At 46.4% G+C, this 22,258-nt stretch overlaps 4 protein-coding genes across 4 annotated transcripts; 3 read left to right on the top strand and 1 right to left on the bottom strand.

Annotated features, from left to right (window-relative positions):
- Positions 1-5,029: 5,029 nt before the first annotated feature.
- Positions 5,030-5,395, top strand: PEX2_029840 (uncharacterized protein; the record flags this gene model as incomplete). Its single annotated transcript, XM_016740259.1, has 1 exon — positions 5,030-5,395. One exon carries the CDS (start codon positions 5,030-5,032, stop codon positions 5,393-5,395), a length of 366 nt encoding a protein of 121 aa, XP_016597381.1.
- Positions 5,396-7,936: 2,541 nt separating this feature from the next.
- On the top strand, positions 7,937-10,340 carry PEX2_029830 (uncharacterized protein; the record flags this gene model as incomplete). Its single annotated transcript, XM_016740258.1, has 3 exons — positions 7,937-9,771; positions 9,967-10,203; positions 10,262-10,340. 3 exons carry the CDS (start codon positions 7,937-7,939, stop codon positions 10,338-10,340), a joined length of 2,151 nt encoding a protein of 716 aa, XP_016597380.1.
- Positions 10,341-12,963: 2,623 nt separating this feature from the next.
- PEX2_029820 (ABC transporter, integral membrane type 1) lies at positions 12,964-15,995 on the bottom strand (the record flags this gene model as incomplete). The annotated part of the gene is made up of 7 exons (XM_016740257.1): positions 12,964-14,134; positions 14,195-14,540; positions 14,619-14,715; positions 14,857-15,300; positions 15,350-15,420; positions 15,836-15,903; positions 15,973-15,995. 7 exons carry the CDS (start codon positions 15,993-15,995, stop codon positions 12,964-12,966), a joined length of 2,220 nt encoding a protein of 739 aa, XP_016597379.1.
- Positions 15,996-17,913: 1,918 nt separating this feature from the next.
- PEX2_029810 (Glycosyl transferase, family 1) lies at positions 17,914-21,816 on the top strand (the record flags this gene model as incomplete). Its single annotated transcript, XM_016740256.1, has 1 exon — positions 17,914-21,816. The coding sequence occupies one exon, from the start codon at positions 17,914-17,916 to the stop codon at positions 21,814-21,816; it is 3,903 nt and encodes a 1,300-aa protein (XP_016597378.1).
- Positions 21,817-22,258: the final 442 nt, after the last annotated feature.

Here is a 22,258-nt window from a genome sequence, read left to right as displayed (position 1 = left end):
TAGAAACCATGGTGAACTTGGCAATTTGGACAAATTTCATCGATAGGTACCTGCTGATATTCAAGATCTGTGATGATGTTTCCTGGCGTTCGGGTGCCCCGGAACGACAGAACGATCAGCTTATTGGTCCTATCAAGTGCCAGGAAGCCAGTGGTGTCACCCGGCTTAAATCTATATAACATTAGTCTTCGAATCTATGTCGATGTGATAGCTGCCATACCCCTTGAATCCAATTATGATGGTTGTCTCTGTTTGCTCTAGGCTCGGGCATACACCTGGATCGCATACAACCCTTGTCCCTTTTGAGTTAAAGTTTGCTGCACAAGTAGCCGCAGCGCAGTATTCAGAAAATAGGGTCAAAGTGGCTAAGCTTTTAGCGGAAACATCTAGCTCGACGGTTAGTATTGAAAAAGTGAAGTGCTTTTCCGCTGACCTTGGCTTCCTGGACAAGCATGTGCAGGCATCATTGCGAAATTCAGTAAGTAAAGAAGAACACCATAAAGTACAGTTTCCAGAATCATTTTTGAACAAAGATAATAATTATTAGGTACCTTGCAGGAGCAATCTCCAATAATTCTTGCTGAAATAGTATATATAATGTTGGACCGATGTGGTACAAGAGAACCTTCCACAAAGTGGATATATATACTTGAAACACAAAGCCCGGAATTAACAGGCCCAGAGGAAATTTTGGAAGTGACTACCGCGCCTTGGTTAACAGATATTGATGTCACCAGGCTCTTGAAAATCTCTCCAAACTTTGCACTAATAGGTCAAAAGCATGGACTCAATTCACGGTCTGGATCGCACTTTTGCGCCTTATCCTACCTCATGACCTCTCTTTCATTCTGTACTTAGCACTTCATTAGGCGGTTTCGACGTGTGCCAATTGGGAATGACACTGTGAGTGTTGGATGCCAACCTTATCCTTATTGATTGAGGCTCAACATAATCGACTTGCTACACCTTGTCCTTTGCTTTGGGATATTTTGAGTCGCTTTGACGAGGCACAGGGCGAAAAATCGGTAGAGTCGATGACGTTCACCATAGCTTGGTGGCTTTGACTAAGAAGTAATTATCGAAAACTGTTTTTGGTAAAAGACAAGCCTGGGCTTTTTGGAGTACAATACCCGCTCTCAGTAACTGTGATACGTGGTGTACGTACCAGATGACTATTAGAATGAAATACTACCCCATCTATAGACAACTAAAGGCGTTCGTTATATTCAAAAGTGCAAGCTGCCGGACAAGTGATGTCAGGTTTCATTGACTACCAAGTCTTATGGCTATATAATGCTCATTTTGAAGAGTCTTGTCTGATTATATATCGTCACTAGCGTAGAAACAGCTTTTCTGATGACTTTATGATGATTTTACAATGTGCAAGAACTGTCACAAATAATGATACCTTGTTGATATCAGCGTACAAACTGCGGACACCTTAGTGCTTTGGATTTACACCTGATCTTTGATGTTAAGGTATGAATTCTTTCGAAATAGTGTAATATTAAGCAGCGAAAATACTGTAAGAGCCTCTGCATTTGCATCACGGTATAGGGAAAACCGAACAGAGTAGGAGAAAAACCTATACTGAGGCCCACCTGAAATCAGACGAAAAGCAGAACAAGCCCTTTGAACCGATACCACCACTAGACAGTAATTATTTTGACATCATCTACGTAATGACCGTCGAAAACCACACTGAGATCAAGATGTACCCAGAGTTCATTCGAATTCTTCAGGTAAAACCGTACCTCGCCCTTGACAGCGATTAGGTTGACCGTGACGGAGATTCCAGTCTTAAGGCTTCCAGACAGAGTGCCCAAGCTAATTCCAAGTACGGAGACTGAAATTGAGGCCTCGTAAGTGCCAGTATCGACGTAGCCGGAGACCTATTTAGTAGCATGGTGTAAGTAACCAGATATTGCAAACTAGAAAAAGAGATCGAATATTCACAGTGAGAACTCCGAAAAAGCTCAGTGGCCCGAAATTGATACGGGCTTCAGGTTGTGACGATTGAGCCTTGAGGGAAGTTGCAGTAGTTTCTGCTTCAGATATCTGCGTGGCATGATAAATACCAGCTGCTGGCTGGTTGACCTTAACAATGGCGCCTAAGAATCCACAAGTGTGAGTATGAAGGAGGTCTATAAGTAACAGCATCCTGATCACCTTCAATATAGCCAGACATGTTGTTCTTGATTTGCAGGATATTGGGATCTTGTTGTTAACGAATAAATGTTCTTGAGTTGAAACAACCTGAAGGCTGCTGGCCTGCGTGGCTTTATAGTTTAGATCTCACTAAGAGGCAGTTCAATTATCGCCTTAATTGAGGTGCTTTCTGGGTTGAAATGGCCAAGAACGCAGCATTCAGATGGCCCTCCTTAGGGCTCCCGCAAAAAATGGTACAGAGAATCATTTCATAGTGATATCACCATCACTATCAGGCGCTGCCCCAGCCCTTCTGTCCAGAACCGAAATTGTCTATTTATTGCTAGATGCGGAGTGGATGGATCTAGAACAGTACACAATAGCAATAGTGAATGACTTATTATGAGGGTGGCGATTTAACTTCCTTTCCCGCAACGTAAATGGAATCAGGCGTGCGGCGCAAGGCTCAAATGCAAGGCCTAAAAAGATTTCTCTTTACTTTTGACACTTTCTTTCAAGGCAACTGAGTTTGTTCTACCTTGGTCGGTCGAATTCGTCATTTAGAAGTACCTCCTCGAACTATGTGCATGATAATATCAACAATTCCGTGGACAGTAATTGCTGCTTTTTATTAATATCTCATTTGAGGTAAAAGTCCATAATGGTATATTAATATTCAAGGATATGGACAGAGTACCGAGTATCTCCCCAAAGACATAATGTAGTGACCTATGTCCTCGCCGTGGAGCTGTCGACATTTCTAAGATTTTCAAACAGTGGATTCATCTGATAGTGGTCAGTTCAATTAATATATTACTAGTTGTTGGCTGCTATTCCATTGACAGCCATGGAAATGATTGCCAGCTCAACAGTCATTGACGCAATTTAAGCACCACTCTTCATAGGGCTATTGAGCAGAATCCGGTATGCGTAACAGGATTTCTTAAGATTACCTTCTATTTAAACAAGCTCAAGTGATGCATTTGCATTAATGCTTCTACGTCCTCAAAGTCTCATCAGCTGCTGGTTTTAACTAAGCTACCTTATGGCAACATGTCCGCTTTCCATTCAACCAAGCTGGAGAATATTCAATACGCTCTCGGATCCATGTCTCCCAACCTACCAGAATTCAGCTCTTCCTTGGGAGATTTGACATCAATGGACACCTCTCAGTACTTTTTGAGTGATGCACCAAAAGACTTTTCCACCACCATGCCATTATTTCCTACCATCACAGGCACTGGATTTGATCTTAGTGATTCCTCGCAGTTTCAAACAATGCAAGACGTTCAATTCCCACCTGATAATGACTTGATGGGCACACAATATGTTAATGGCATTGGGTCTAGCTTTATTGCCGATGATTATGCTGCCCATGACGAGATGGTACACAAATCCAACCACCAGGCCCACAGAGATATCAAATCAGACTCTACAGTGGCATTCCCTGCCGATAATTCAAGCTCTGGCAATGAAGAATCTCGAAAAGGATCATTTCATCTTGAAGAGTGTGAAAAGAGGTGAGCTGGCGCCACTCTTTCCGATATTTACGTGTTAGTTCTAGCTGAATGTCTAAACATTGGCCTTGGAAGCCATGCTGCAGAACTTCGGTGCAAATGGGAGGGGTGTAAATATTCTGGTACCTTTGGAAGGCAGAGCGACTTGGTGCGGCACTTGAAGGTGATGCATATCTGCAAGGCCGCCCACTGCTGTTCAGGCGATGGTTGCCAGAAGTGGTTCAACAGACGTGACAATATGAAGGAACACATTCGCAGGGTGCACCGATATGGTCCGGTCTCAGATAATCTTCATTCTTTATGACGCCGTTCTTTATTCTTTCTTTATGCATTAGGTGCGGTGGAGCACCATTCATGAAGTATACTGTCCGCAGGTTGAAAGTATATCTACATTTGTATATTTGCCTGCTCTTGTCATCTAAACTTTAAAAACAAAACATCTTGATGTCAGATAATGTGATGTTACACTGCCTTTGTGGGGCATTGGATAGACTTCCCACGTGTCTCGTAAGGGCTCTTAGGTGGTGTATCAGGCGATAGTATGGGGCAATCTGCACCCCCGTATTGAGGGGCTCTTGTTCCCGAATGCAGCCGGGACTGGGCCGGAATTAGAAATAAGTCTCCGCACTCAGTTTGGTCTTCAGTGTCGGGTGACTTTGATATCACGGATAAGGCTCATCAAACCTGTTACCCTGATATACAGCAAATCATAGGGTTATCTACAGACCCCGAGTAAGTTTTCCATTCCGGATTTCTGCTAACAGGGTTGGTGATTTTCCAGACAATCTCATCTAATGTAGATAACCAGAACGTACTTTTGCAGCATTCCACACTCTGCTGAGAATATGGCACAGAGGTTTGCTGTTCAAATGACCCCAGTAGCATTCTACATTCTCAATACAAATTATTGATGATTTAATTCGTGGTTACCCAAAATTCCCGATACCAAATCGGTCTAGCTGTTGAATATCTTGTTATTCAAAGCAGGCTCTAATTGCTATCTGGTTATCAGTCCAGCTGGTAGCCATGCAGTGCACACTGGGAGAGGAGACTGGTCATTCGTATGCTCTATGGAGTCTACCAGGCGCAAGACTATCTCTACCCTGTAAGGCGCACGGTCAAGACTGTGTAAGTGTGCCAAACATGCCAATCTAGGCCGCTCTGCGCCCAAGGCTCACACCGCCACCGCCCACTCCGTCATTCTGGTAAGAGCAGACCCCATCTGTATCCATCACTGCTCCTCTTGGTCTCTGAGCTCTAGTAAGTAGTCTGCAGTCCCCCGCCGTACTCCAGCGCCTGTCCATGTTTAGCAAGTGAGGGCCTTTGGTGGGAAAGATAAACCTATAAAGTCGGCCGTCTGCCACATGAAGCAGCATACGGATTCCAATACAAGCTACAAAGCAAATGAAAATCATAAATCTTTGCTCCTAAAACAATCAATTACCCACTTCTTTGTCTCCATCATGAATCTTCTACTTACTTTGGTTATGTATACTGCGGCTGTCTCTGCCTGTGCTGGCAGTGCCTTCCGGTGCAAGAATGCCCAGGGAACTACAGCTGGTGACTATAGCAGAACTAGCGAGATCTGCGCAGAAATAGGCGATGACGCAGATATGTGCTATTGCTATGGGGCAGCTGAGGATTACTGCACCCTTGCGAATAGTGCCGATGTGCAAACATTTAAACAATATTGTCAAGCGGACCCTGGATGGTATTATTCGGCCTGTTAAGCACATATCTCGTTAACTTCTCGGCAAGCAATGGTCAGTAACGGAAAACCATATTACCTATTCCAGCTTGCTAATTGCATAGAACAGGAATGTCAGAGCCAATATCGTTGCTTTCTTAAATGCAAATATCTATACCATCCTCTACGGATGAGGAAGCCGCTCTTTTTTCTCCACGCTGTTTTAGTTTTTTTTTAATCCCTCGCTCGTGTATTGGATAAACCCTTGCCGAAAATCATTCGAGGACCGAGCAAGTTGTGTTTAATCGCCGTTCACCAATCGCGTTGATCACGAAAATTGACATACTGTCCAATGATATATCCGTTTAAAATATGTTGCACGTAGTCCTACAAGTCTAAGAGGGAGAAGGAAGACAAGGGAGTGATTGACAGTAGATAGCCCCCAAACCCCATCCTGACCCAACCTGCAAATGGGTTGGGTTTGGGGCGAGGTGGGTAACCTTAGGAATTAAGAAAGAATCCATTCTCTATCGGTAATTAGTGGACTTACTGCATTTCATTTAGCTATAGGAGCCCCTACAAATTCTCACGCTCTCACTTACACAAGGATGAAAGTCACGTACATCTTTTTATTTAGGTATTAGCCATATACCATGGACTCAGAGCTCGAGTATGTATAAGAAAGGGCCTAGCAACCCTTACCGAGTAATACTAACGTTTAGTAAACTTAGAAGTATGCTGCCCTTGGGTCACGCTTCTGGATCTCAGGATATGAGATCATCCATGTTTGCAGCATATTGCCTTGCTGGTGGTATTGACGTCCGGGATTCGATTGCAGCTGTAGCTCAGACCAAGCTTCGCGGATATAATCGGGTTTAGGGAGTGCAGTTGTATGATTAGAAGATATTTGGTATCCCCGCATACCCAGAAGATAGAACTATTTGCAGCTTGATGAGGTCTCACAATAATACCTTGTGACCAACGATATGAAAACTTGTAGTCGCCCTGTGCTGTGAATTCAAGGTCCTCAGCCCGACTAATAGATGTCTTCTTATATCTCCTATAGGTATCGCCATGTTCCTCAGAAGTATGACTTCGAGAAGTGACAGAAAGAGCACCGACTTTCCCCATTACTATATGACAATTAATGATGTTTCTCCAAGACTATGGTGATAGAAAAAAGCTACATATTGCCGTACGTCTTGTTCTCTAATTTGTCATTGGCCTTACCATGCAGATCTTCTTTTCCTCAACATCTACTAGATGTACTTATTGGGAAAGGTGGTCCAGGATGGTGTTTTGTTCTCTTTGCTGCCCTCACTCTTCTTACCATCCTTACTATCCCGCCCCTAGCGTTCCGCAAAGCCCATAAATGGGCCCGAACCCGGGGCCCAAAGTCCAACCCAGCCAAGGGGCTTTTACTCGGCTTCTTATAATCGCTGTATCCTAACCTTCTACTTATTATATAGAGTTTTAAAATTTAAGAATTTATAATATTAATAGCTATATAAGTATATATTTTAATTTTAAAGAAAATCCGATTGGAAGAAACCGCGAAAAATATTTAATATTAATGTTTTGACAAGAGATATATCTAAGACCTAAAGAGGAGAATTACCACTTTCTAAGTGAACTTCTGTAATTTATAAATTATCTAAATAACGCGCTTTCTCGCGTTTTTACACGTGATATAGAGAGATAACTAGTAATTGATTATAAATAATTTAAACAAATAAAATATTACCTTTAGGATAAGGCTTAGAAACGGGGGGAAAACGAAGGGTAATTTTAAAACCCCTAAAAGGGGATTCAACTTCTGAATTCTCGGCATATTTGTACTGTTTGGGGCCCATTTGAGGGCCTATTAACCCATAGTAGGCTTCTCCTTAGGCCCACAGCCCACTGGTAGGCCCGAAGGCAGGGCCTAAAGCCCAGCCCATTTGCGGGTTAGGTTGGGCTGGGCTATGGACTTTATGGGCTTTGCGGGGCTCTACCCGTCGCTGTATCTTCTAGAAAGGAGAGGTAAGCTCTGGCGACACAAAATCTCCGGGTCAGCAACGAATGATCTAGTGTACCTAGGTAGGGACTGGGGGAAGATAAAACAGAGAACAGCTAATTAGAGACGAGACACTATCTTCGCAAACAACCATAGACTTGGCCATAAAAAGCGACCTTCAGCTTCGATAGCCTATTGCCGCAAGTGCGTCAGTTCAGGCTTTGCCTCTAGTATAGTTTATAATAGCGATTTGTACATTTGAATGCATCCTCTATAGATATCTAAGAGAAATTAGATCCAAAAATACCCATATCTTGGGGCTAAAAAGACTAAAAAAAGGAACATTTGAAACCAGCACAGCGCTTACAGCCCTCGAGTAATACGGGCGACTAAGTGTGCCCCCCTGGACATCACTCTCATTGGATATTACCTCACCGCATAATGAGAGAGTCATGTCCAGGGTGGCATACTTAGTCGCCCGTAGAGTACATCGTCCTCAAACGGCCAACCCCGCACCGAAGTAGCATTCCGCAAACCAAAAAAGCCCGAGTTCCGTTCACACTACTTCGGTGCCTTGATACCAGCAAGATGAAAATACCTACGTGTCTTGTGCTGTTGACGGGGGTTTATGGGGTAGATGCCAAAGGTAGCTTCCTCCAGTCTCCATCTATCGTTGGCACCAACATCAATACCGCGGAAGCGATCCATACCACCACCGTTAAGTATGATGGGGACGACGGTATCTTGTTGCCCCAAAACAACCCCAACGGATGGGTCAACCCTGAATATTTGGCCCCTATGCCACAGTGCATCGCCCAGCAAGATCAGTCTACCTGGCTGCGTGCCATGACGCAATGTACCAGAAAACGATGTACCTCCAAATTTACATTTATCTGCACTCACCACCAATGGCTGACCGAACTCAGCTGCCTCAGCATTGCATTCTCCCCTGACGTTATCGAAAATTATCTCCCATACTGTGGTCGATCGGTTCTCGCCAAAGCGCAGTTGTATCAATGGATTCATGATATCACAGGTCGAACGTGGCTTGTCGATGTCGGCGACGCGAGCGGTCTGCAAAGTCTCTCCCCAGACTCCCTAGCTGAAGGGTATGCAGCCGTTGACGTGATTCACAATGCACCGACATGTCTGAGCGACTCGGTGTCTGCATCATCGATGGAACCATTTCAACATGTAATGGCCTCCTGTGGTTTCACAAGCACTACCCAACACACTGGAAACGTTGATCGTCCCTGGGAATATAATGAAAGGCTACGGTCTATGATCGCTCTTGATTTTGAAACTGTTGGTTACGATCTCGTGCAGCATAGTATCTTCGATATGGTCCTGCGTCGCATCAGTGATGGCGACTATTTTGACAAAGATTGTTTCTGCAACACTTTCAAAATAGATCTCAACAAGGAACCTTGTTCAGGGTCAGGACAATTGGACTTCACGAAGGAGCGTCTCTGGATTTATGCCACGTGTGGGCCGGCATCCTTACCCGAAAACTGGGCGGACACACTTAAAACCACCCAATTCGCGTACATTCCCATCGAAGATTGGCACTGGCCCAAATGCGTCGCGGATATGCCGAAGCAGGTGATCGAGCTTACTGATCATTGTGTAACCGATGCTTGTGAGGCCGGTGGCTACTGCAAAACCAAGCGCGCAGTTGACAGGGCTTGCTTTTGTCATAACATCAACTACGATTCCTGCGGAGAGTCGTGTCAGATATTTGACACACGAATTGAATACATCAAGTGGCTGCATGATCTTTGTGGCAATGTGCAAGACTGGCACGGTCTGCCAGATAATTGGCGTCAATTAACCGCCCCTACCACCCTCGAAATAATTCCATGGCGTTGGCAATTGAAGCCATCCAACGATTCAGACATTACCCATACCCCCAGTTTGGGAGACGCCAGGGCAACAGAAACATGTGCCTCGAATGAGTCTAAACTCACAAGCTTTGCTCTAGTAAATATAGCTACTTTCCTTGTAGTAGCTCTCAGCGTGAGAACAGGAATAGTGCGTCGAATCGCATGCCGCTTTCCATGGAACTCGCAGCAGTGGTCATGGGTTGTCAAAGGAACATTAATCGCCGCTCTGCAACTCCTTGCAAACCTGTTCAATATTCTTTTTATTCAACAAACCCCTGGCTATGAGAACGTTCCCGTTATTCAATTAATCCTCCTCTGGAGCTCAATGCCTCGGCCTACTTGGTTGACGATTTTGTTGATTGGTGTACCAACCTTCGGAGATTTGAAGTTCTTCGCGGCCGGGTCTTCGCTATTTGCTGAAGTGATCCTCCAATTTCTATCAGCATATTACTTGCTTATGACCGTTCATTATGGCCAAAAACACAATTTCTACTTCGGAGGCATGGACGGAGCGGAGAGAGCGGGACCCGCAAAAACGATGTATGCTGGAGCACTCGTGTGGCTTATCATCTTTAGCGTGGTGGTTTCTCAGTTAATACGGGCTATTAGGATGAATAGGTTGACTGAACCTAGTTTCGACACACTAGAGTGGCAGGGAGGTAGGCGGACAACATCGAAGATTAAAGACCTGATGGACCACTTGGATGAATGTTGCATAAGGTTAATGGAGAATAGGGGCTCACGAGAAACACCCTTGATAAGGAGCGAGCGCATGGACTCAGAAAGAACACCGTTGATAAAGAACAGAGGAGATCACATGGATTATGGCACTTCCTCTTTTCAACGCCAACATGACCGGGTTTCCCGGAAATCATTTGTGGGATTGTATGTGGCTACGGTCATCAGCATGCTCCTTCTCTGGATTGCGCAGTGGCTCTTTTGGAGTGGATTTATTGGTCTTAGTTCGGAAGAGTACGTATTGCACAGTCCCGAGGTCATTACTTGGTCTATATCAACTAACCAAATATAGGTTCTGTCCCCCTCAACTTGGGGTCCTCACGGCTATCTGGACTACGTTCTCATTATTAGGCGCTATCATTATTATGTAGTCAAGTTTTTTGTCCATCTCGAGCCCTAGATCTATGCTGCTGTGTTTAACTCTGGTCGCGCCAATACGAATTTGATTTGTGCTAATACCAGTTCTTGTCTTTACCACTTGAACATGGCGTTTTGCTGCATGATGTCACGAACTCATTCTCATTTATATTGACCACATACCACGATGTCCGCGGTTGCTCGCGAAACCTCGGCTCCTTTCCCATCGCGATCTACCGTCTCATTCGATTTCTGTCATGTTGTCATAATGTGAAATACAATTGCTTTATTTTATGTAGTTACTGCTGACCGTGTTCCTATATTATTTTAAAGTCCATTCCCAAGCATGCATTTGCTAACAGGATACCAACTTTTCAAATCTTCTTGCGAGGCCCAGGCACTTCATATCAACGAAGCGATTCCAAAGTTCAGATGCAATCACCATAACAACACCTAACACGATCATGGCTCCCATCCAAGCCACATAAAACGGCAGAGCATGTTTGCTCGCCTCGATAGTACCAGGATAAGGCGTTCTTGTAATTGTCCACCACAAAAAGTCTCGAACTGGCCATTTAAGAACAAGATAGACCGTTGGGTGGACTAGATAGAGCGGGAATGAGATTTTGCCCAAGTATTGCAATGGTCGTGAGTTGAGCGGCCATTGAAGCAGCGTAGATTTGCTGATTGCATATATTGTCAGAACTGCTCCAACGCTCCTCCAGCACCGAGGCATCATCTCAGCATTATCCCACTCGGGAGATCGAGCCACGACCAGCCATTGGTACTCCCTTGCTAGCCGGTCAGCGCCGCACATGCAGAGGAAATACATTCCCAGAATGAACGAGACCGATGTTCCAAATTGTTGGAGACGTATGTTCTCTGTGAATGTTTCCCAGGATTTGGTAATGGCTTTTTGAATCTCGAGAGGTGGAGATGATGATAAGGCAATCTCTCTTTCTGGTTCGGACTCAGCTGCGACGTGTCTCTCTGCGAGAAGAATCCCAGCAACGAAGGCAAAGAGATCCCAGTGTCCCATATAAAACCAATACATCGCGACACCTGCCAGTGCCAGATACCGAGGCCGCGGTCTCCAAAATGAGAATGTCAAAATTAACAAGTAGACAGCACACGAGCCACGAAACTCAATTGGCATTGTCCACAGTTGGTAGTTTATGGTTCTCATATCCGGTCGGTTGTGATCAAAATTGATATCGACTTGATGGTTGCTGATATCCAGGAGATGCACTATTCTCGAAAGCACATATTGGATATGGGCCCATGGTGCTGTCAAGGGCTTCAGCCCGCCTAGCCAGTCATCTGCAGCTTTCCACTGGAAAACATTGGAAAAGTACACAAGTTGACTAAGAAACAGTATGGCAACGGAGGGCAGATAGATTCGAAAGATTCGGCGTGTTGCTGCAGAGCATAGTCGACGAAAGAACCCTGAATTACTTGCCGCAACGTGCTCTCGGCAACGGAGAAGGGGAAGAGAGATCGCATACCCCGATATGACCATAAACAAAGCCACCATTGATGGTCCATTAAAGAGAAGTCGGAAGGGCGGGAGTTGGATAAGACGACGGTTCTCTTCGGCCGGTTCATCCCAGTAGGACCTGGTTAAAAAGCCAACGATACTCTTGGGCTCCGAGCTCTTTGAATGGTGTATTACTACCAAAGCTGAGGCTATTCCCCGAAGGCTATCAAGCCACATAATTCGCTCCATCTCCAGAAGGAAATGTGTGCACAAGGGAAAGAAAATCAATCGGGCTCGAATAGTTTATCGTTGAACAGAGTAAGAATATGTACGAGGAAACCTCCTGTATGAAATTACAAAGATTACAAAGGAGTACTTTTGTCTGAGAATTTAGCCTATGAACCCGCTTTTAAGGCTAGTGACACTAGTAAGGAAATCGACATAGTACAGATCGAGATTGAGTCACAGGAAATATTCGACATTGTCTTGACGGTGTAATCCGTAATACAGGTGGCGACGGGCTGAAACATTGTAAGCTATACATGGACCCTATGGGATGCATGATATATGGTGTACCGTATACTCTGTCCTTAGGGTCCATCCTGCATCAACGCGGACAGGTTCCGTACACATGCAGGAGCCATCACAAATGACAGATAAACCACTATAATTCAAAAAAAAAAAAGCAATAGGTTGACAACACCAAGATAATATTCTTCCCTGTATGACCCCCAAAAATAGTACACCCCTGAATATGGGCACTCCCTACTCCGTAGACTCACGTCTACGCTACTGGTCCATTCTGGGCCATCTTGGGAACCGTGAGTTCATTGGTCATATTGGATACGTAATTTAGCTCCGAAGTACTCCGTAGATTTTCACTAATTTTCCGGATCTTGATTCTTACTCGGCTCTGTTCGGATTTGATTTCAATGGGTGAATTTCACTGTTGAATAGCACAATTCGTTTTGAAGGAAAGATATACATAGATTAAGTATTAGGATTAACCATTGACTTAACTCCATCCGACTTTGTCTCAGCAATATTCCCAATAAAAACTTCCCCTTGAATAAGAAATCAGCTCGGTGGAGATTCGTTTCTACAAAGGCAAGGCAACTCTATATACATAACCCATCTGAATGATTTCCCAAAGTACAAATCTATATCTTGCCTGACAAGGCCTCCAAGCCCACAGATTCAGTCTGCGCACGAATTTGCTTTTGCCACATAGTTGTATATCGACCGTGAGAAGCCAGAAGCTGCTCATGAGTCCCACTCTCTGCCACACGACCTTCGTGCAATACAACAATGTTATCAGCAGCGGTGATGGTGCTCAGTCGATGGGCAATGACTAGCACAGTGCGCCCACGGGACAAGACGGATAGTGCTTCTTGGATGTTCTGCTCCGTCTCGGAGTCCAATGCGGCCGTTGCCTCGTCAAGCAGGATAATCTGAGGTTTCTTGATAATGGTTCGGGCAATGGCAACACGCTGTTTCTCACCACCACTCAGTCGCAATCCACGGTCTCCCACTTTGGTTTCGTAACCATCAGGGAAGGCCATGATCTTCTCGTGTACACTGGCTGCGCGACAGGCTTCATAGACTTCCTCATCAGTGGCGTCTTGGTTGGCATATTTGAGGTTGTACATGATCGTTTCGTTGAATAGAACTGTGTCTTGTGGTACAATACCAATGTGTCTTCGCACGGAGTCAATTGTCAAGGTCTGGGTGTCGTGTCCGTCAATGAGAATGCTTCCACCGTTCGGATTGTAGAACCTGTAGAGCAAGCGGAAGATTGTCGATTTTCCTCCGCCAGATTCTCCCACCAGAGCAGTGGTTGTACCCGGCTTACAGTCAAAGGTCAATCCGTCGAGAGCAGGCTTTCGTGTGTCATACGAGAATTGGATATCGTTAAATGTGACTCGGCCGTGACAGACTGCTAGCGGTGTTGCAGACGGTGCATCCACCACCGATGGCTGGACGCGGAACAGCTCGAGTAGACGCTCTGCGTTGATCAACGCAGATTGAATATATCGGTAGAAGGTTCCGAAGATGTTCAATGGGGCTTGGAGTTGGGCCATGTAGGTCAGGAGAGTCACGAACTGGCCAACTGCACGTTGACCGCGAGCGACTTGGTAGGCACAAATAAAACAGGTAATTAGAAGGCCAAGCATGAAGATGACATTTTGGAAAATATTCATCAGGTTCTGTGCGAAGAGGGAATGCCATTCCGCCCGGAGGTAGTCCGAGACCGCCCCTCGATAGCGATTGAACTCGTATTCCTCTGCGTTGAAATATTTGACAGTTTCGTAAGACACCAGAGAATCATTTCTGCATAGATTAGTAAAAGCCGGTGGGACAAGCAGAGGCGAGAAATGGAATAAAACTTACTTGACAGCGTCTTCCTGCCTAGAAGCGTTCACCATTTGGCGTCGCATATTGGCTCTCCAAGAGGCGATCTTGACGGTTGAATAGAGGTAGAAGAATGTCATGATAGCAACAGCTAACGCATAATACACGTCAAATACGACTAGGAAGTATCCGATGGCGATGGCCAGATCAATGAACATGGGCAGCACTTGAAATGTAACTTGCTCAAGGAAAGTGTTAATTGAGCTGCCTTTGGTGAGAGCTGAGAGAACCTCGCCCATCTTTTTACCCAGGTGAAAGTCCAGTCCAAGGTTATGAACATGCTCAAATGCAGCGGTTGACAACTCCATGTATGCGTATTGGCTCACTGAAATCCATAGATTCGAACGAACTGACTCGAGAAAACCTTGGCTGCCTTGAAGCCAACGGTAAATGATATACAAACAGATAGGCATCCAAGGCACTCTCAGAGTTCCATCGCTGGCGGATAACGAGTCTGCGATCACTCCCACTTGGTATGGAACCAGGATATTTACCGCTCGCTGCAAAATTAATATAGCAAAGCAGATGACAACGACAACTTGCAACCGGAGAGATTTGTAGGGCCACAGATATGGAAAGAATAGGGAATAACCACTCAGATATTCCATCCAGTTGGTGGAAGGGGTCGTCAAAGGCCGTACCCACGCTTCTACTTCAGGGGTCTGTTGACCATCGGTCAACGCATCACTGTCATCCGAGTTGGCATTACCCCTTGAATCTAGTAGATTGGTTGTCTCTCCAGTATCAGCTTCTTCGGCCTCTTTGAAGGTGCGATGTTTGCGGGCAGATCTGAAAGTGTAGGATGCGACCAGCAGTGCGAGAACAAAAATCCGGACAGAGCCTGCGGAAATCTCCAATGCCTCCCAGAATGTGATTTTCGTGCGCAGTTTTCCGCCAAACGGATCTTCAATTGTAGGTTCGTGGTGGGTATGAGAATAAATCGAGACTGAAGTGGAGAGAATTGCTACCTCGAAAGGAATGGCCGACAGCCATGGGACGAATTGCGCGATTGATGGTGCAGGGTTTGTATCGAGTAAAGAGATGAAGATGACGGTATGAGTGAAGAAGGACCCAACGACAAAGAACTGGCATTTTTGTTAGTTTTGATTTCAATTTTTGAAACAGAAGTCTCACCACCACCGCTTGGCCACACCACCACTGTTCTGACTTTGAGATAATGGCATGGGTCATATGAATCGCTGCCTCTGCAACATATGTAGCCAGCACAAAAACACTCAACCAAAAAAACCAGCCTTTGTATCTATTCAGCGCAAGCTCCGCGGGCAAGTCCCTGGCTACTGCCATCATCATTCGGGTTCGCCTGGGTAGTGGTTTCCCACCAGGGCCATACTGCACTTCGGTATTCTGATTGGCATCTTTGGCTGCATTTTTGGCTACCTGGGAAGAATGGACCAAAAAGACGACAAATAGAATCACCAGCAAAACCGGAGGATATCCAAAGCGAAGATATTGGAGAAATTCATGAGCACCGATAACCGAATCCATCGCCGCAGGCTCTTGATAATCGGAGACTCTGGATCTCAAGGTTGACTTTGACCGGGTAATTGAGACAGAAGAAATGGGAATTACCCAGGAAGGTATGTAGCTGTCTTCACATACGGGGTGTTGGCTGCGAGATTGAAAGCTGAAAGTTCACAACTGAGCTGTCGTGTCCCCATGTTTCAATCCTGGCGCTGTCAATTAGTGGATCCTCGGATGGAGACTAGTAACGCCACTGTATTGGCTAGTAATCTTACAGCTTCAAAATTGTGTTGCACATCGATGCAGGTTTGACCTGAAGATCGGCACTAGCCTCGGAAATCGTGTATACTCGGTACAAATAGTTGATATTTCTATGTTGTAGTATACGTACATGTACTCGTGCCTAAGTGCAGATTGAACAAATTGAAGTTTCCAGTTTTAAATGTACATGCTTGCAGGATCACCATTAGGAACCAGTGGTTTGGCTCAGGTATTCAACTTTATGTTTATTTTGAACGAACATGGATACCGCATGAAGACTTAAAATAAAGTCATAGATCCAATGACATTAGATAGAGACAGAGAGGGAAAGAGACATGAATTTACCTAATTCTTTCAACAAATATAGTATCGCTAGTTAAGTTCCTCCAATGATCCTCCAAAGTACAGAGTATACTCCTTCAGTCTCCCTGCAATAGTTTTAAGAGAATACGGTATTTTGTCATGTGGATGGGCTGTGCGTATAGTACTGCAGCCAGGTTGCAAAATAACCTGGTTTTAATTCCAGTTCGCTTCGATTCTCCGCTGCTTTTTGCTTCACACGGAGAATTCCGTAGAATCTATCATTCGTCGCAGTCGATACATATCCCGAGTTTAGAATTTGATTGATCATAAAATAAGCAGCTCGCGTGATAAATTGCCCAAATTATGGACATTTACTCCGTACTTTGTGGCGTGATGTGGCGTGACAACTTGGAAGGTTATACGGAGTACTCCGTACATAGTCCTTGCATAGGAATACCCCACAACTTGTCATCCCATATGCATATTGACTTGGACTATTGATATTCAAGACATACGTACGGAGTACAGAGTACAGTACGGAGTATGCTTAGAACATGCGACCCAGCAGGTTGGGTGTATATCATACCGCTTGCGCGGTCTTATTTTGACTTGGGACCCAGACAGAGTCTAGCATCCTCCTATTTGTGCTATTTGATATGTATAAAAATCAAACCGATCCATCTGAAATGAATTATATATACCTAAAAAAATACCATCTACCTACCTAGGCACGTGAGATGACTTAAGGTTAGGTTCGGGAAGAGTGTCGCGGGAAGAACCGTAGTTTGGGGTGGGTCGGCCTACTTGGCTCTAACCATATCGGAGAGTGGTTCATGCCCGAGCACTTCGATGCCGATTTACTCCCTGGGCTCAACTCCACGGCTCTTCAGCTGCAATGGTAGTAAATTATACGTTGACCACTATTGCTCAAATTATCAGGCTGACACTGGATTAGGTACAATGGCGTGCTTACAGTAAATTCACTGCCTATGTGGGTGCCAATATGACCTGGTGTCAATTTGTGGCTAGCTGAATAGACCCTGAATGGATACTGTACCTGTACTCATAGAAGCTAAATATTACGTACTTGATACCCCCTATTCACCTGTTCTTTTGTCATTCATCGTTGTAAATTGACCATCTGGGCCTCCAATAACGTCACACCCAAGTACCTGATATGTGACCTGTAACTCCTTACACCCATCACAACTTCAGCCACTCCACCATCGATTAAGACAAGTCTAGCCTGCATAGTGCTTATGGAGATACGGAGTTATCCGCTTGAGCTCATCTATTCCGCCCCAAAAGAGCTGGGGCATGATGGTAGCTCAACATGTATTACCATAATATAACGCTAATTATGCGATGATCCCCACCCAGCCGCGAGGGCTCGACTCAGACAACGTATCCTTTTTACGGCAGATCGACCTGGTCACACCAAGATCCACCGGATGTTGCATAGGGTGGTACGGCTGAGGAAAGATCCTGGTATTGTGTGGATCGTCGTTGTCTGCTCCGCGTATTTTGAGCTTGAGGTAAGAGGGAACCCTTTTTGCCGACTACACTCGAATGAGACTGAATAATATATTGATATCCTCTGGTTTTTTTTTTCTGTACTCTGTCCCTCCATTCAAAATTTCTAACCCAATAGAATGGCCGCCTTGAAGTGCGCTAGACTGGAGGAGGGCGTCCTGCCAACGACTCTAGACAAGCTCACCATTCGAAAAGAAGACGATGGCAACTTTACATTAACTGCATTACCTGAGACCGGCTCCATCACCGCAATCGTTGAATCTGTCCTCGGCCACTCCGTCGAGCTACACCGTCTTCAAGCATCCGGAGCAGAAGGCCAATCCGGCTGTTCCATTTATTTCGTCCGGGACAGTAACCATCCAGAAAAAGCCGTCGCCGTCACGAAAGTATATCCACCAACATGTCATAAGGACTTTTTCGAAGAGCTCGTTGCATACCGGAGATTGCGGTCTCTTTCCGATCCACCGTCTGCTGCTCGGCCTCTTGGGGTAGGAAGGACTCGCGATGAGAATACCGCAGAGCCCATGGGAGTGATTGTCTACCAGCTCGCAGCAGGTAAGGCAATCAACACAATTATCCGTGACATTGGTCGGGTCTCCACCCTCAGATTGATCGCAAAGCAACCTTGTCCCGACGAAACAAGGGAGATGATGAATGATATTATTCGCGGCGCGCTCCATGGGATCTCAATCAATTATATATCACACCAAGCTCAATCACCAAATACCCCCACCACTGAGCTTCTGGACTGTCAGTTCAATGTATTGATGGCCGACTTGATTTCCGCTGTACAAGGAGTGGCATTAACACTGGCCAAGCTGCACCGGGAAAAAAACGAGTGGAGTAGCGCCAGCGAGTCTGTCGTCGACAGGCTGCGCAACAAGTTACAAGGTTGGGTTGAAGAGATCCAGGGCCCATCACGAGGGCAGTATGAACGCGCTATTGGATCCGATAAAATACAGCAACTAGCCTCACTGGTCGACTGGGCGATTGATTACTCGCGGGAAGAAGGTGTAGCGTCACTGCTGCATGGCGATGCCTCTCCAGGGAATTTCTTCTGGGACCCCGTCGAAGGAATCACCATGATCGACTACGGGGGATTGACTCGCTCGATGGATGCCAGCGGTCGACCTATTGGACCGGCAGAGATGGATGCGGCTGGATTTCACGAGCGGCTGCGGAAGTATGCCGGGGACTTCGGAATGAGTGAAGCTGATATTGGCCAAGTCCAGGGGGAGTTCTGGAAAGCGTACCAGGCGCAGGGTATACCAATCAACGAAGGGCTTGTCCGATTATTCAAAACACGCACGCAACTATCTCGATTATGGTCTGCTGTGGACAAGCAAGATACATCGCGCGATGAATATAAAGCTGTGCAGCTCAGTGAAAAGATTAAATTTGAATGGGAGCGTCTTGTCAGTATCTCGCCTGAAAAGATCCAACCCTGGAGAGTGCTCGTCGTTGCCAACGCTAGCGGGCCAGGTAAAGGAGGTCTGCCTCTGTTGAATCAAGAACTAGTCAAAGCAATGTCGGAAATTCCCAATGCATCAGTTACGCTGTTCATGGTACAGCCCGAGAATGAAGTCAAAAGCATGTTGGCATCATCGGGGCATGGCCGGGCTAGAGTGGTCTGCATCCCTTCTAGAGGAGATGACCCAAGTGCCTTGCTCTACCATGTGGCGAAGGTACACCAGCCAGGAGAGTATGGTTTGCCAATTCCAGACGACCAGCATTCATCCCCATTCAATCTCATCATTGGCCACTCGCGATACTCTAGCACCGCAGCTTCTTTGATCCGTGAAAGATGGTATCCCACATCCAAGCTCGCGCTCATCACACATACTAGTGCGCTGCGCAAGTCCGACGTCGCGTGGAAGTGGTACGGACAAACACGCGAGCTAGGCTATGTTGAAGCTGCTCGGCTGGCAATGCTCGACGAGAGAATCCTCCCTAAAGCAGATTTGGCTGTTGGAGTCGGACCTGTACTCACAACTGAAGCACGCGAGCGCGAGTGGATGGGCCAATGCAATCGCCCACGATCCAACATGATGGGACCTCGCTTCCATGAACTAGTTCCCGGCGTACGCACGGGTGACGCTTGTACACAACAGCGACAGCCGAACGACCTGTTTCGGGTCCTCCTCGCTGGCCGAGCAGACGACCCCGCCAAAGGTTTAGACGACGCCGTGTACGCTGTGCGCAAGATCGCACTTTCTGGGAACGATATATCCCTAGACGTGCTGGGACTCCCAGCAGAAGACGTGGAGCGCTGGCAGCAGGCCGTCGATGAGATGACAGGCATGCCAGACCTTGTCAGATTGCACCCTTTCTCTGATGACCCTAATGCGGTCTCGCGGTTCTACTGTAACGCGGACCTGGTGATAATGCCCTCAATGCACGAGGGGTTCGGGATGATCTTTACAGAAGTCGCCGGGATGGGAGTTCCCATCTTAGTGACGCAGGAAAGTGGTGCGGGCCAGCTTGCGCTTGATCGCAGTCGCATTCCGCCAGAACTTGGTCAGGCCTGTGTGGTTATGGATGAGAGCACATATGGAATTGTGCCTTCACCGACAAGCCAGCGGGTAGCCGTCTGGGCTCATCGGATCGACCAAGTGAGATGTTACCCGGAGCAAACGAGACGGCATGCTCGTTCTCTACAGCGTATCATGCGAGGTTATTCGTGGAAACACGCTGCTAAGGCTTTGCTCCGCTCCGCGATGGAGGGCGAGGGAGATACAGTGCAGATGGCCCATGGTAGCGTTGCACCGGCATATTCATCATGGCCTCGTCCATCACTTGGGATGAGCGTGGTATCGTCAATGCGTCGAGCCGCACGAACGCGAAATCGCAGTGGAAAGCCGACCTTAAAGCAGGCCGACGAAGTCATGCAAAGTCTTCCAGAGATAGCTGCGACCATTTCGGCGCTAGAAGAGCATGTCTCTGCTGCTGTTGGTTTTCCTGTCAACTTGCAGAGTCTAGATCCCACGCACCCGGGAGGCTTTTCTGGTGCAATCATTTTCTTTGCTTATGCTAAGGATGAATTTGCCAATGGGGAGACACCGCTGGTATTTAATGACACATCCAATGGTCATGTGGTTGCTGTGATTAAACTGTTCGTCCATGGCTTGGACAACGGGATCACGGAGGAGTTGTCAAGCCTTGAATGGCTTCTTTTGCAGACAAAGGGAGACATCCAGACTGCCGCCCCATTAGCCGTTGGGAGGATGACATGGGACACCAAACCAGCCGGTGTGGTCACATATCAAGTTGCCCCCGGGGTATCCCTTTATCAGCTCATGAAGCAGATGGGCCGCCTACCGCTGGGACCTGCAAGAAGGGACCTGCTATCTGTCTTCACGGCTGCCGTGCAGGCAGTTGCACGTACCTTGGCCAGACTACACACTCATAGCGTTGAAGGACGACCAGGCACAGGATATCTCGAGTGGTATTTTGACGCAGCAACGAAACGAGCTCAGCAGGCATTGCTGTACAAAGACAGCATTCGTTCAGCGGGACTCGAAGCGGATCAGCTTCCTGAGAAAATGAATCAACTTATTGCCGATTGCAAGCGTGACATTGCTAGTCGTCCGCGCACCACCGTTGTTCACGGGGACGCCCATCCTGGAAATTTCTTCTATGACCGCGCGACGGGGCATGTCACTATAATCGACACGACAACGCTACACAGTTCACTGGATGAGAATGGTGATCCGCTTGGAGTACCGGAACGAGACCTGGGCCACTTCGTGCATATGCTGCGGCGAACGGGCGAACAGTATGGTCTTACGCGACAGGAAATGCAGGAGAGCGCAACTGATTTTGTGGAGGCGTATCTTGGAAATACAGCGGCACCAGCGAACCTCCAAATCATGCGGTTCTTGATGTCATGTTCGGCTCTATCATTCTTGAATTATGCGGCGCAATCAGATCAGACGAAAGTAAAACTGCAGGTTGAAATTTTGCAGGATTTATTTCAGCTTGGAGATGGTTGGACACAACTGGATGGGATTCGGGGGTTATAAATATGTGGGAATCAGTGGTTGTTTTGTACTTAGATATTCTTTCGGATCTCGTGATCTAATCCGAGAGTTATGGTAATAATTGACACTTTAGATATGTTCGATACCTCGATATGGGCTCCATTTCCGTCTCCCTGCGCTCTTTTGATCCCTCAAGTAGATCTAAATGCGACCGGCATTTGCTAGCAAGTGTTTGTCATTAGACAGAATATGCCTATCCATCTTCTTGGCCCAATTTCTGGAAGTAATTCCAACAGAGTGTGCCGCACTTCGGAGTGCCACAAAATGTTGCTGGCAAGACAGATCGAAAAAGCCGGCAGAGATACATCGGTAAGGAGCCAGGCTCAGACGACTGGGTAGGGAGTAATTTTGGGCTTCGTGTGATAGGATTGCAGGAGCGTCTCCAGGTTAAGCTAGTAGCTATGTTCATCCAGAGCGTAGCTCT

This window comes from Penicillium expansum (genome assembly GCF_000769745.1).
Source record: "Penicillium expansum strain MD-8 chromosome Unknown contig83, whole genome shotgun sequence".
Lineage (NCBI taxonomy): Eukaryota > Fungi > Ascomycota > Eurotiomycetes > Eurotiales > Aspergillaceae > Penicillium > Penicillium expansum.
This window is presented reverse-complemented; position numbering and strand designations above follow the sequence as displayed.